The sequence below is a fragment of the Cygnus atratus genome, chromosome 26 (genome assembly GCF_013377495.2).
Source record: "Cygnus atratus isolate AKBS03 ecotype Queensland, Australia chromosome 26, CAtr_DNAZoo_HiC_assembly, whole genome shotgun sequence".
NCBI lineage: Eukaryota > Metazoa > Chordata > Aves > Anseriformes > Anatidae > Cygnus > Cygnus atratus.
In genome coordinates, this window is record NC_066387.1 from 634,311 (window position 1) to 649,631 (window position 15,321).

The window sequence follows — 15,321 nt, forward strand, 5'->3', positions numbered from 1 at the left end:
TTTGGGTGTTTCAGCCAGGCGCTGTGCTCTGATGGTGCAGACCCCATCCAGAGATGCAAATTCCACATCTCAGACCAGCAGATGATGAGAGGCGGGCTGGCAAGGTCACCTACTGCCTAGACAACAATCTAGGCACTCCTCTTCCCTATCATTAGACCAATTCACGATTTCAAAGCCTACTTTACATAATAGCACGTGGTACTCCACTCACTGGTGGTGAAGTGGAGAAGTGCATGAAAGCAGTACAAGAGAAGGGAGGTGTGTGTTTTAGAAACCCGGCAAGAAATCTTCGCTCCTGGTTTTGAGAAATACTTTCTGTAGATGGGTGACACCACTTCCAACAGCTCAACAGGCCTGACCCAGAGCTCCCTGAAGCAAGGAGTGCACTGAGCCCAGCGCTGCGAAGGAAGCCCAGCGCTTCTGGGATAACCGCCCTGAAATCAGCCCAGCTCCAGTCCTTCCCTGCAGGCCACCTGAACACCGTTTGTTCTTTCAGCAACATTTAATCCACTGTTTACATTTTCAGGTTAAGAAAAGCTGAAACAAAGAGGCGAGCCTTGGTATCTCTTAAAGAAATGCTAGCATGAAATTTCTAGCATGAAACTACTGAAAAGAAACAGGAAAAACCTGCCTCAGGACAAAGCCGTTTGCTAGGGGAGTAAGCCGTGTCCAAACACAGCCACTCGCAAAGGAGGCTTCTGCTACCAGGATTTTGAAGAATCTTGGACTAATTCTAATCCCATCTATATTTATATTTTTATTCCTACAATGTGGTAGCTTTAATTGTGACTCTCTTTAGAATCCCCCTCTCTGTTTCCATCCCTTTGGGGTTTCTACCTGTAGCGCACTCAGCCTATAATATCCCACGTAAAAAAGCTCAGCTGCAGTTTTCAAATACAAAAGGACAGGCTTCTTTTATTTGTCATGAAATACAGATATGAAAAATTTCACCTGAAAGGTAATTTTTACAGCTACCAGGATATGAAAAACAGGAAGCTAAAGGTGCGGCCTTGACTAAACCGTTCTCCAGAAAATAAACGCTGCAATGAGCCTCCTTTCCTACAGTAACGATAGCAAAGTCAACAAGTTTACACCAGTGTTAAATGGAGGCATGTCTTTGCAGGATCAAGGCTATAACATTTCCAGCAGAGTCGAAACAAACAGCAAAGAGCAGCGCTACACAAGAAAAAAGTGAGGGGCAAAACCAGAACAAACGGTCAAAGAAAAAAAAAACACACAATAGACAAACACAATCTAATCTTGTGGTTCAATGCAGCAAAACAGAAATTCTGTTATAGCTCTCTTGAGGGTTCACAAACTGTAATTTACAGGAATCATGCTCAAAAAGTACACCCTCTTCCAATCAGAGACGGGCTAGCTAAGAGCAAAGATACTGAACTTATCTGATAGCTCCTCTCCAGTTCTCACTTTGGGGAGTAACTAACAAGGCAGAGCTCCACTCAGCACCTGTGGGACAGCTTCTTGGTAGTCGTACAGCAAGAACTGTCCTCTTACATTCACCCTATCGCTGCTGGCTACCTTCCTCTGCAGACGACAAACAAGCTAACTAATTCGGAGACAAAAGGGGTCCCACTGCCCTGACCAGAGGAGCTGATCGTCCTGCTGACAGCCAGCCTGGAACTGGAGCGCTCAGGAGGATGGATCTCTGCTTTTCCACGAAGATGCTAAAATCCATTCAGGAAGGAGGTTGAACTAAATCCTCAAGCACCTGGAACACGGTTTCTAGCTCGTGATACCAAGTTCTGTTTCTTTTACTTTTCTTCCTTCCACCTCTGACCTAAATAAAAACACATCCTGTACATCTGTGCCACTCCCTGTATTCACAGCGACCGAAGCGGCCGTCGGCCAGCCTTCAGACCTTCTTCCCAGCAATCAGCATCTCCCTGTCCCAACAGAGCTCCAACCCGTCACTCTGTGACAGCACGTGGCCACTTTATGTCACCCCAAATATCTCCTGTCATATCCAGCATCCATCCTTCTGATCCAGGATGGAGGTTCATCATAAAGGGAAGGAGGAGAGGGAAGAACAGCATCTATCATTATACAAAGAGTCCCCAAAAATGCTGTTTCAGGCATGTAGTCGGGATGATTTTCCCACCAGACAGGGCAGAACCCCTGTTACTATGCGAAGGTTTGAGACCCGGCACAGCTCTGCTCCGTGGCACCTCCCTGTGTACTAGGCAGCTTTACTTTGAAGGAAGTCACAATTTCTCACACGAGCCCATTCTCATCCCTTCGCACCATGGGGGATGAGCTTATCAGCGCAGAGTATCAGTTATAACCAGAGGAAAAAGTAATGACTCTTGAACTCCGGGTTGCACGGTTAGGGTTGTGTACGTTTTTTCAGCAGACGTGGGCTAAGAGCATTTCGCCAGCTTCTAGTCATCTACACAGCAGCAGATTCTAACTTCACCTCACACCAGCCTGCCACCCGGGGCCGGTAATGCCTTCCTCTTGTCCAAGCCATCCATATAAAGCTCCAGATGCACGACATTTGTTCAGCCAGATTGTGCTAATGGGGTGTTTAGGAACTCCATTAGTGTAACAAATCCAGGCTAAAACAAGGCTGTTTCTCCCGCACAGCAGCCACCAGGTTTACCAGAAATCAAAGTTTTGTTGTTTTTGTTTTTTTTTTTTAAAGCTGTTTGCTGCTTTTTCCAACATGTAGCAGTTTATGAAATGCCACAAGATGAGTGTGATGCAATTATTTCCCCATCAGTTCGAGAAATAAAGTAAACAAGGAAAGCACTAAAGAAACAGTTGAATCACGGAGTGTGCAAGAGCATAGAGCTGTATAAAGGAGAACTGCACTCACTGGTTTTCACTTAGGAAAGATGAGGTTGGGAAAGAGGCAGGGTAGCAGTTACTCCACGAGTCGGCCGCCAGCATGGAATTCTGAAAGCAGAAACCAAAACAGTTACAGCAGTTGAGGGCCAGCACAACCACCTGCAGCTCTCAGCCAGGAACGCGACTTCTCTCCCTCGGCGCCTGCCATCAGCAGACGTGGCTCTCAACCTCTCGTAGTCTAGCGCTACTCTGCAGTGCCAGCTTCTGAGCCTCCTGTCCTGTTCCTGCCCCCGGAGGACGACAGGGCCATTCCCCTTTCGTCGCCCTTTAACTTCAATCTCTGCAGAAAGCGAGTACCAACCCAATTCTCTTGAAGTTGGTTTGCACAGGTACACGCCTGAACACTTCCCACCGCCCCCTTCCCACCTAAACAGGGTCCAACATTCACGGGAAGCTTTTAGCTCTGCATGTACCAGTACAATCATGGGAAGAACACATCTATTTCTCAGCTTCTCTTTCATACGTCCTCTTTTGTATCCAAAATAACAATACCTCGTGTCTGAAGCACCATGCGCTTGGTGAGACAGGCCTCTTTTTAACCTGTACGTTCATGTATGTGGCAAAACTCAAACAAGACTTAGAAACAGAGCTGCAGGGACACGTAAACAATTTTGGGGTAAAGGTCTGCTTATTGCCCTTTTCAGAACAAATGCATCAGGGATCCGGTCTTATTTTAGAAGCTGTTTTGGGACAAATACAACCCTATTCAGCTGTGCCACTCTCAAAAAAAAGGCACAGCTGGACCTAGGAACAGATTTAGGATCTCTCAGAGACAAGCGGAGAGGGAAACAAAGTTCGCAGTTCTGCACAAGCTCTTCATCCCTCTCCCTAGCAGCCTGGCTCCTTCCAGCTTTTAAGGAGGTGTCATTTTAATCACAGCCTTGTTTTTCTCCTCCCACGTCCAAGGCAGTAAGTAGACGGCCGTCACCTCCACCTTCCAGCATTCGCGATCAATACCTCCTGCCCCTGGACAGCTGCCTTGCAAGTCTGGTAAATAGCTCCCGCAAACACCCACCAGGGCCCCCGGGATGCGGCTCCCGAGCTGGGCTGCCTTGCCCAGACCCCCTCTGGGGACACCCCCAAGGCAGCCCTGCTGCGGGGCCCTCACCTCCATGGCCGGCACGGCGAGCTGGGAGCGGAAGGCAGGGACGCTGTAGAGCGCGTCGCCCGCCTGCTGGTGCTCGTGCTGCGGACAGCTCTTCCCCCCGTCCATGGCAGCGTGTGCTGAGGGCATCAGCCCGGGTCCCGCCGCATGAAGTCCTCCGGGCAGGGGGAGCGGGCTGGGGAGCGGTGGGAGGCTCTTTATCTGTGCTCTTCTCCCCGCACCATGTCCTAGGACGGAAAAGAAACGCACGTTTAAGTCCGGTGGAGGGAAAGAAAGCACAGCCAAGATCAAACCTAGCTAAGAAATCGGTAAATAGACGGCAGGCTGCAAATGCCGGCTGCCTCTTTACCAAACAGAGAGGTTTTTACTGGGAAACAGTTCTCAAATCTCACCACACCTGGAATTCACCTAGACGGCGAACTTAAACACACTTCTCCTGCCTCACTGCAAACGCTGCAGAAGTCTGGCAGGTTGTCGCACTCATCCGTGATTTCTGCAGCAGCCAAGTGCTGGTTTTTAGCTCAAGGAATTTTCTTTTCCAATACACAAAAAGATTCTGAACTTCTGAGCAAACTCTTGACTAAAACAATCGATTCCCCGAGACTACTCATTTTCACAGCAACTTACACTGGCTTAGCAGGTAATTTGGCAGGCTTGAGCTCTTAGGAAGCAGCTGGAATGCCAGCCGAAGCCCTGTAAGATACCGACGTGCCACCAGTAATCAGCACACATTAGCACACAGGCACTTAACTCAGCCCGGCAAATGCCAGCTTCAATTCTCACAGCCAGAAGAATGTGACCCCCGGTGGGGCACCTTCTCTCCAAAACAGTCCTGGCATCATTGATGGGAACACACATGGCCAGCACTTCCAGCTCTCTGTGTACAGTTTGCGCAGTGCTACCCATGGAAAAAAAGCCTTTTCTTGGCCTGCCTGTCGCTGTTTGCCATTCACCTTCAGTCCTGACCGGCTGTAGGTACCCGCGCGGCAGCACAGCGCAGACACAGCCCAGCCCTCCTGCTGGAAGCCTCGCAGGTAGCCACGACCTACATTCACAGCCGGCAGATTAAGAATCCTCGCTGACAGGTTCACTGCTTGAGGATGAAAATGTGCCGCGTAGGCGGAACGTTGTTCCACCTGAGCCAGGAGAGAAGCACCTCGCCGGGCGGGGGCACAGCTCGCCCCCGATCTCGCCGCACTCCCGATGTCTCCCGTAGCTTCACGGCGGTTGTGCAGTGAGCACCGATGCTCTTCCCCACGGCCGTGCACAGCAAAGGTCAGGGTGGGTGGTGCACCTTTAGCACGAAGGCTGCTAGTCTAAAACACAAGCACTTACCCGCTGCCTTTCGTTCCCCCTGCTGCTAGCACGATGGGCTTTCAGGATCGCTGTTCTGGCAGGGATCAGCCCCACGCTCAGACGTTGCCTTCAGTGCAATTTCCTGGTTGAAGCTTCCGAAGTAACTCCTGGCATGTTTAACTTGGCCTCGCAAGGCAATTTAACCTGCAGTGGCACGGGGAGTCACGACCGGGCAAGAGCAGCAGCGGAGACAAGCGTGGGCACCAAGCCCGGGACACAACCCGCGCCCCCACGCAGCACACGGGACACAGCACCAGCACGTCCTGACAGCCTGGCAGGGCTGGGGGCAGGCCACGAGCACAAGACAAACCTCACCCACCACCACCACCTCCCAAACCATCACACGGCTTTCACCCGCTCAGTATTTGGGCACCGAGAACTCCGACGATGCTCCAAAGCCAGGACAGTTCCACAACACCGGCACTTGGGCAGGGGCACAAAAGGGCACAGCACCTGGTTTCTCCTCCTATTAGTCTTATCCACCGGTGAGCAGTAAACGCTCAGCTTCTTAAATGGACTAAATCGTTCAAGTTTTATCAGCTGCTCTGCTCCAGAGGGGCAGGTACTGTGACAAGCTCCAAGGGAAACTAATCCCGAAGGGCTGGACAGAATCAAAATCACTTCCAACACCTGCAAAGTAACGAAAAGATGTCATAAAGGGTTCTTTGGGGGGAGGCTAAATTCTCTGTAACGTGACAGAGCATTAACAGCAATCTATACAACCAAAAACTGAGAGAAAAGCACGCGTCTTCCTTGGGCCACGTTCTGCTCTCCAGGACCGTCTGCCACCAGCAGCCTGCGGTGTGACAGCCCAGCAAAGGAAAGCGGCTGGTAGATTTTCCTTGAGCTAGCTACCGATGCTGAAAATCTAAGTAGCACAAACTGAAGCTGCAATTTAAAAACCACCAGCTTTGAACTTTTACAAGATACTCGCTACGAGGAGAGTTTCTGAAAAGTCAGTTCTGAGTCAGAGCCCCTTTAAAAATAAGTGACCTTTCAGCCGACAGGATTATTTCTGCATTTGTCATGGAAAGCAAAATTAAAATGACTGTTTACTTCTTTCTCTGGGTGGCTGGAGCCACGTCAGGACATCTCCGAGCAGGGCTCACGCGTGCAGGGGAGCAGACGACCCCCTTCCAGCAGGGGGTGGCGAGGCTGCCACTGACCAGGGGGGAAGGCACCGGGCGAAGCCCTCGGATGCGGGGACTTCGGGCAGCGAGCAGAGGATCGGCCGCCTGCTCCTCCAGCAAGCGGCGGGCACGCAGATGCCTTCACGAGACGCAGGCTTCCAGACTGAATTACATCGTTTGCCAGAGGCTGAGCACTTTGCGGTTTAAGAAAGCACTCCCCCTTTTATTTTAGATAAAGAGGCCGCCACCCTGGGACCCGCACGGTTTTGTAACCTGGCAAGCGGCTCGCCGGGCTGCTCGGCCTCTGCCTCCTCCCGCAGCACGGCAGATCGTAAAAAACTCGCTGCGACTGCTCCGCCAAAAAAAGGCCCAAGTGACCAAGATGTCCTTAGGTGCATTTTCTCTAGGAGAGCACGACGGAACGTCGCCTCCAGAGAGTAAGGTTTGTACACCAGAAGTAACACCAGGCTGCCTGAAAAGACCATTCAACTACCAAAAAAAACCCAGACCATTTTAATTGATTGCTAACAGAAGAAACACTCTTTACAAAGGTGCAGGATCACCTAGATCCTTTTCTCCGGCTTTACTTCACCACAGATTTACTGCAGTCTCGCTCCTTTACAACCAGAAGTGTTTCTTTTTATTACACTATAAAATCCACACTCAGGCTTTATAGTCCATAAGCCCAGGAGCAAAACCAGCTAAAAACACTTAGCTAGCACCCCAGCATCCTAATTAATATTGTTATACTGGCCTCAGGCCCCTTGATTTATTAGCCAAACGTCAGCACCAGGGCTCCCAAAAAGCATTCTGCAGACCGCTTGCAGGCTTGGAGCCTCATTAGAGGCCACTCCATCCCGGCCTGCCTCGGCAAACATCAGCTCACCGGCACGGCTGCAGGGGCAGCGGCACTACCCGGAGGCGCTCCGGCCCCGCGCACACCCGAGTTAGGTGCTGATGCTGAAGGGCAGCCATTTAAGCAAAGCCTGCTTGCTGTTACATCTCCTGAACCCAAAGGACCGCCGATGAATTCCTCGGGCAGAGCTACGCTCACGTCCCGCCTACCGAGTGTCTCCGTGCCCAAAAGATGCTGGAGATGTTAAAATATTCAAGGGCTTCCTCCCGAAGCGCAGGGTTTATTGCGATGGAACTGGCGAACGGGGTTGCATAAATGCAGACTTTGACCTCCAGCCCATTGTGGAGGGACCCAGGAAAGGAGCTGCACCGGGGAGAAACAACGCAGCCCCATCGGGGCGGCTGCCCAGCCATCCCCGGAGGCGCCTTCTGCTCCGGCTTCTAGGGCTGCTTTCTTCTTTGTCTTCGTATTTTTCTCTGACGCCACTGGTGGTCCGCAGGAGATCCTACGAAATTTTAATTTACATCTCAGGAAGGACGTAGTAAGAGAGCAAGGCCTGAATGCCAAGCAAGACAAAGGTTTGTCGTGACCCCACAGAACAGGGGAAACTCCAGGGCTGGCTTTAAGAACGGCCGAGCCTCGTTCCTTCTCTGTCACCAGCTCCTGGCTTTTCTCCTCCGCCCAGAGGACTTGACAAGAGGACCGATGGTACAAATTAAGCCTGTGCTACGACGCCCAAACCCCCCGAACGAAGCAGTGGGGAGCAGAAACCTACAGCTAGCTTCGTTTTCCGTCCCATCAGCCTGCTCCGAGATCCTCCAGCCTTCCAAATCAAGGCAGACGTTTGTAGTACAAGGCTGTAAGGAAGACAAAGCAACAGAAAAACGTAACAAAAAAAACTTGAGATGTTCTTCAAATGCTACAAAGAGCTGCAAACAGCATCAATGGCTTGTCTTTATAGATCACATAAATAAAGCTCAGCTGCTCCAAAGGGAGCTGTGCTGACCTAAGGTCAGCATCACAGACTTGCTTTAGAGACATCGATATCCTCTGGTGCCTTTAAAATACTGTCTCTGCTCTTCTCACTGGAGAGTTCAGGTTTTTACCTTTTTTTTCTACCAGTTTGTAACAGCTTTCGCTAGGAAATCAGCAGCAGTGATTCCCGTAACAGCTGTAGCAAATATACAGCTTTACTTCTCCATCCGAAGCAACTTACGAAGGCTAAAATCAATAGGAGAGCTTCTGCCCGCCTGCTCTGCATTATCCTGGGTCTTGGCAACACCAGATGTCACCGGGCAGATACTCTGCAGAGTGCTTTTCTCTACAACAGCATTAGTTCCTTAGGAAAACTCTTGCACAATAGGTCAGACCCAATTAGCAAAATGAAGGAAAACTGCTCAAGTTTAAACTCCTGCACTTGAGCAACAGGCAGCTGGTGAATGCCAACGCACTGAATTCGTGTGACAGACTCCTCTGAAGAGATCAAAGCCAACGGCTGGACGGACGGACGGGTGGGTGGACAGCCCAGAACTCGCGATGCTTTCTTCGGAGACACCGAGAAAACCAGTGAGAGGTGAAGGAGCCCAGACGTTGTGGATTCCCAGTCTCGTCCTCTGGGAAACCGGAAAAGGATGAATCCCCCCAACATTTCTCGGTTATGCCTTACACTCACAAATCCTAAGGGACTAACACCAAGGACGGAGATGTGGCACGAGTCCGAGGGCAGCAGGACACTGCCCATCTCAGCACGAACAGCCTCCGCAGGTGCTTGGTTAGCGTCCTCGGGGCAGCCTCAGAACCACGAAACTCAGCGAGTTCCTGCAAGCCAAAGCTCCCGTTTCCACATCCTGCAATGCCAGCCTAACAGCCAAAACTGATGCTTGCTGACTATTAACTTTTCGGAATTTCTACTGACCGCAGGAGCAGTACCTTCCTCCTGCACGCATCGCTGAGGAACGCGGCGACCTTCCTCCCAGGCTCAGAGCGACGGCACTCGAGCGACGACCACGCGGCCGTGGGAAGCGCTGGACCTGCTCCCGTGCAGTGTTTGAAAACGAAACCTTCCTGCCCAGCGCGATAAAGCCCCGTGAGCACTCTGATTGTATCACAAGTCACTCTGATGAAGCTGCAGGGAGAGTTTCACTATTAGCGAGCTTTCCTACGGGCTCGCTGTTCAGCCCAGGCCCAACAGCCAGCGTCGGTGCGGGATTCCTGCGGGATTCCTCGTGCCTGGGGGCTACGGGGAACAAACTGCAACTTTTAACAGCTTGAGCTGCATAGAAACCTGTGGGATCGGTACTGTACCAGACAATTTCCAACCTGGAAACCATAACGAACTGCTCTGCAATAGTCAGGATGGACAGAGCTGTGGGTAAGGGCTCGGTTCACAGGTAGCTGCCACCGAGCGAGGTAAAAACCCTCAGTACGTCCAGGAGAAGCGAGGACTTCCTCCCTGTTCCTTTCAGTCTCTGTTAACTTACTCTAAATTGGTCTCCATTAAAAGAAGATAGCTGGGAAACCACAGGTATGCACACAACAGGCAGAGCTAAACCTGCCGACGGTGAGTTAAACGTGCTCGGCGAGGACAGAAAGGCCTCAGGAATTGGATCCCGAGGAGGCACGGGCACAGCGGGAGGCACGAGCATAGGGGGGCTCCGCTCCCTGCCCGCGGAGCAGGAGCAGGACGGGAGCCCCGAGCCCCCCGTCCCGCCACGGGCACCCCGCCACGGCTGCCGGGGACGGGATTCCTGAGAACAGCTCGTACGTGAAGTGCCCGGAGAAAGAGGAACCGAGCCCCACGGGACGCTAAGCGCGGTTTTTGTCTCCATCGCCAAGCCAGCCTCTAGTTCCTCTTTAAAGTTTCTTCTCGCCGTATTTTTGGACGGAGCTGCGGCCAAACATTTCACCTCGAGCGATGAGAGGGGGAGGCTTCGAGGCAGAGCCCCGGTCGCTGGCACCAGCGGGGACCGGCGCTGGGACGCAGGAGAAGCGCAGAAGGGGAGCTGGGACCTGCCCGCCTGCCGCAGCCACGGTGCCCTCAGCGCGCTCAGACGGAGCCCAGCAGGAGAGAGGCAGCCTCTGAGTACAACAGCTCAACGCCAGCTGAAGCATCAGATCTTTTCCCTGTAAATAATTCGAAATTAAAAAAAAAAAAAAAAAGTATTTCCATTTGTAAATTCTGTCCCCTATTCACAACTTAACTCCTTTTCTTCAGGCAAATCCAGTTCTGGGCGGCGCAACGAAGCACCGCTCGGTTATGTGTCTGAAGCACCCTTGGAAAAGGGATTTCGAGTTAATTTAGCAAGAAGACAGAAGTTCATGCAGAAACAGAAAACACTGGGGGTGACTCACTCCAGCTCTCCACTGCTCCTAAGTAAAGGACGGGCGAATTTGTAAGAAAGACAAAGGACGCAAAGTCTGTTCTTTACCAGCTTAGACAAGAGTTACGCCAGTCAGGCATTTATCTCAGTGAAAACAGAAAGGAAGAATGCCTCCAACCCTGCGTATTAGAAAGCACAAAGCAAAGCGAGCCCGATGCAGCAACTTCAAAGGAATATTAGAAAGTTACAGAGGAGTGGAGAAAATTTAACCTCAGGCGAACGCGGAATACAACCCAGTCCAGTTACAAAAGCGCAGGATAACATCAATCTAGGAGATAATAAGTATCTGTGATGAAAATGGAACCACTTCGGGGCATGCTAACCGAGCGCTTTAAGCCACCTTGATCTCCTGAATGCTTTCAGCAAGAAGGAATGCACTTTGGGTGCATTTGTTCTGTACAGACTTAGCCCTGTAAGCTCCTGCGCGCAGCACCACCAGGCTCGTGAGCAGGACGGAAAAGGAAGCGGCGAAAACCTCGTTACTTACCTGGGCTGTGCAAGCCAACGCAGAGCTGCGGAGTGCCTGAGAACAATCGATTTGACAGATTAACTGCTGGAATTATATGGTCTGTAAACAAGGAGGAGAAGAGCTGAGATCATTTCAAAGCTTCTTGCCAGGTCTACGTGAGGCAGATGGTGGTGCATGCAGAAGAGCTACCTTGTCTTCCAGAGACTGGGGTTACAGGAGCGAAAAGGAAGAGCTTCGTGTCCCAAGCAGCACCAGCCCAGCCCCCCCTCATCTGAAGCTCAGGCCATGTCGGTGGGGATCAAAGACAGCTTTTGGGAAGGCGACATCCTCGAGAAAACATGAACTCTCCCACACAGGTAGACTAAAGTCAGGCAGATTTAAATGGCACCTGAGAAACGTTATTATAAACGCCAGGAAAAAAAAATAAAAGCTGGAAACCGGCACCGAGACTGGGCAGGGCGCACGCGCTGCAACAGCAGGGGCCCGCAGAGCGAGGGGCAGCTGAGTCAGGGCAGAACCGGGCTCACTGGAGGAAGGAATCGCTCTCCAGAGAGATGCGCCATCTTCTCACCCCGTGCAGAAGGCAGCATTTCACTTCATCTCCAGCTCCAACGCACAAGCACCAGCACAAGCCTCCTGCAAACACTTCCATCCTGCCTCCGGGATCTGCGGGGTGTCACCTCACCCCGCACCACGGGCTGGCAGCCTGCAGCCAGACCCAGCTCTGCCACTCCATCGCGCGCAGCCCGCGACCGGGGTTTTATCTACGCCCCCGGCCCTACACGGAGCTGCCTGTGAAGTCCAACCCCACCAGAGGCTCCTGGAAGTTGTAATGTCACAACCACGGGTGTGAGGGGAAGGGCAGGGTGGCTGTATTTACACCACCCAGGTCTGCCATGGAAACAGCCGGACCGTGAGTGGGGAAGTGCCTCGCATCAGGCTGAGCGCGCCCACGTACGGAGAGGGGAACCACCGACGGCGACTCCGACCGAGCTCCGTGGGGTCCTTGTCCTCCTTCCCCCGGGAAGGCTCAGCGCCGCTGCACAGCACCTTGGGCAGCCGAGGGCCGTGCTGTGCCCAGGCTCACGCGGCCGGTCACCGGGACGCTCCTCGGTGCTGTTTGGATACACGCAAGAGTCACAGTGGCCTTAATCCTCAGAAGAAAAGCACAGAACTGCAAGCCTAGATAATGAGAGAAGGAAAAAGCTTCATCTGGAGCCTTGCTGCTGGCATCTGCCCCAATGTGCCATTCCCTAAATTTCCTCGGATTAATATTAAGCAGTTAAGTGGCACAGCAGCTTTAGCACCGACACAGACAAAGAGGAAGGTTCATTATCTGTTCCCTGATAGAATTCCTCTTAAATCTTCCCCAGATACTTTTGTCTCAAGGACGCACACCTGAAGCTAACTGCTGATTCTACCTGAAATGCTGACCTCACTTGCTATTCATTCGGCTCAGCAGACCCCAGAACGTCGTCGCCCTCCCTGCTCCCCGGCCCCTCTCCGCCAGCAGAGCCGTCGGGTCCCCGTCGGGTCCCCGTCAGGTCCCCGCTGCAGCCGCACGTCTCACGTTACCTCCCCACAACGAAGCCGCTGCAAAGCAGACTGCCGTGCCCTCTACTCGCAGGCTGCTCAGCCTAACGGTCTGTCTCTGCTCTGCTTCGAGAAACAAACGGTTGTTCAAACAGGGACCCAAACACATTTAATTAAAGCTTGCTCGTAGAGAAGGATGGGTTCCGTCTGCCCCTGCTCTTCCACCTGGGAGGAGATACGACTACGTCTGGCCAGAGCACAAATTGCCCCCTGCACACGACGCACGCTCCTGCCAAGGACCCCGGCACGTTTTAGTGGCAGTCGGTGCAGCAGCACCGCGCACAGCCGCACACCCAAGCTCCCGAAGCGGAGCACGTGGGTCTGTTGGGCAGAAGGACGGCTGGGCGGTCGCGCAGCTCAGACAGGGAGCACACGAAACCGCTCTCCAACGCAGCAGCTCCGCTCCAGCAAGGGCTCGCCCTGAGCAGGGCAGCTCCCGGCACAGCCCTGCCGCAAGCGAGGTCCTGGACGAGAACAAACCGCAGCAGGAGCGGGCCCGGAGCAGGCCAACGGGGCGCCTGGAGCTCAGCTCCGCGACGGTCCGGCAGCAACGGAGCACGCCTGGACGTAGCTGTAACACAAGCCCTGCACAAACGGGAATGAGCCAACCTCAGAAGCACACCTGCAAGGTAGAAACGCGCTATTATACTATTTAATTATAGGGGAAGAGAAGAGCAGGAGGAACAGAGCTAAGGTTCAAAGCCAAGAAACGCAGGTCTCCGGATCCTCTGTGCTTTGCCTCTACCCCCAGTTCGAGGCGATCGCAGGAGACGCGTTGGAAGGAACCAGCCCCGTCTGAGCCGAGCGCGTCGCGACACCCTGTGCTGTGCTGCCACGCGGGGAACAAGCATCCCGGTTCACACACGGCCACGAAATATTCCAGGACTCCAAAGCCTGCTTCCCTATTAATCATGAGCACATAAACCCCATTTCAAAGCAGGCAGCCTCCAGGCAGGCTCAACGCACGCCTTCTGTGTGAAAGAGGTGTGTATTGGTCTCTTTCAGAGCTCCATGTTTACGGATCTTGATCGTGTTACCAAAAGAGACTGAACAGTTTTAAGCTGAAACGGTTCAGAATATAAAACTCCTCATTAAGCCTGGACGGCTTTCCAGAGAGATCCAGGCTGTCACGATTAAAAATCAAAGCGCAGTATTCAGCGACTGCACAGTTAGCTCTTTATGACAGTTTCACTGTTCAAAAAGCTTTAAACCTGTGTCAGCGTTTTCATTATAAACCCTCCATTTCAGGGATCTATAACTTAAGCTTAAAAAGGCCTATTCAGTCAGGAAACACAGCCCTCAAACACACCACACGCTCAGGATTTTAAACACAAAATTTAGAAAAAAAGGAAAATCCTCTCCATGTACACTTCAGCGCCAAAAAAACCCTGCAGCGAACGTGGCCGTAGCGCTCAGCGAGTGTCCGGTTTGGCAGACGCAGCCTGTCCCATGCCTGTCCCATGACGAAACGCGACGCTCGGCCCCGCTGCTCCTGGTCGGGGCGGCGAGGAGCAGCGGGAGACGCTCCATGGGCAGGGCTCGGGAGCTCACAGCAGCGAGCCACCCGTTAAAGGAAGGGAGAAGTGAGCTTTTTTCAGAAGTCTGTTCCTGCTCAGGAATGAGGATGTAAGACCTTGACAAAGGTATGGGAGGAAATGGCATTTAGCAAATCACTGAGAACTGCGAGGTTTCAAACAAAGGTGTGAGTTCATACCTAAGACAAAGCTGTCTGCAGGACTCGGAGAAATCTTTCAGAACACTTAGAAGTAAGGAATCAAACTTGAGACCTAACATTAAAGGAGAAAAAGCTGTAAAATTCACTGACTGTGCCATCTCCCGACACGTTCTGTGGGTTTACCATTGCATTTTCCTCTACAAAAAACGTTTTCGCTTTCAGCCACTCCGAAAGCCCCGCATAAGCAAGATTGATTCCAAGAACGGGCAAAACACCATCGAAGGAAACAGGTGCGGAAAGGCACCCTTCTTTAGCAAGCCAGCCATCCTAGCTATTACTTGAAACAATCCCAGGTAAAAACGCCTCTCAGATTAGTCAAGGAGCCCCCGATGCCAGTCGCAGTTCTGGTAACTCCAGCACCTGACACCAGGCAGGCGGGCGGGCAGAAACGGGGGAGCGCCCAAAGTCGCTGTGAGCACCGGCTTCGCACTGTGCCGCTAAGCGCCGAGGTTTCAGGTGTTTTAGGCTGCTCCTTTGGCAATGATTTAAAAAGTACTTTGGATGATTCAAGCAGTCTTCCCTCACACAGCGCTCACGCTAGCCTTTCAATGAGACTTCGCTCAGCTGAGCTGCTAAAGGTAGGATCGTATTTTAGGAAAATGAGTACAAACATCAAGGGAATTGATAACCATCAAAAAAGAGCAAGTGGCGGAGATGAGAACAGAACTCTTTGAGGCTTTGAGGGCTGCAGCTGGCATCCTACCTAGTAACTCTGCAAAGTCTGCTTTAGGGGATGCACAACGTCCCCTGAACTGAAAGCAAAAGCATCGGTATGTGATTTTCCACTTAAAGACATTCCCACGACCGGCTGCCGTTCCGCTGAGCGGTA

At 52.2% G+C, this 15,321-nt stretch overlaps 1 protein-coding gene across 2 annotated transcripts in view; it reads right to left on the reverse strand.

The window, feature by feature from the left end:
• Positions 1–15,321, reverse strand: part of SBNO2 (strawberry notch homolog 2) — a 63,201-nt gene that overhangs the window by 43,987 nt on the left and 3,893 nt on the right. For both annotated transcript variants that reach the window (XM_035569930.2, XM_035569931.2), the window contains exons 2-3: positions 3,977–4,200; positions 2,837–2,916 (exon numbers count right to left, since the gene is read on the reverse strand). In XM_035569930.2, the coding sequence (XP_035425823.1) occupies positions 2,837–2,916; positions 3,977–4,102 (206 nt within the window). In that variant the 5' untranslated portion in view covers positions 4,103–4,200. The remainder of the gene's footprint in view (positions 1–2,836; positions 2,917–3,976; positions 4,201–15,321) is intronic.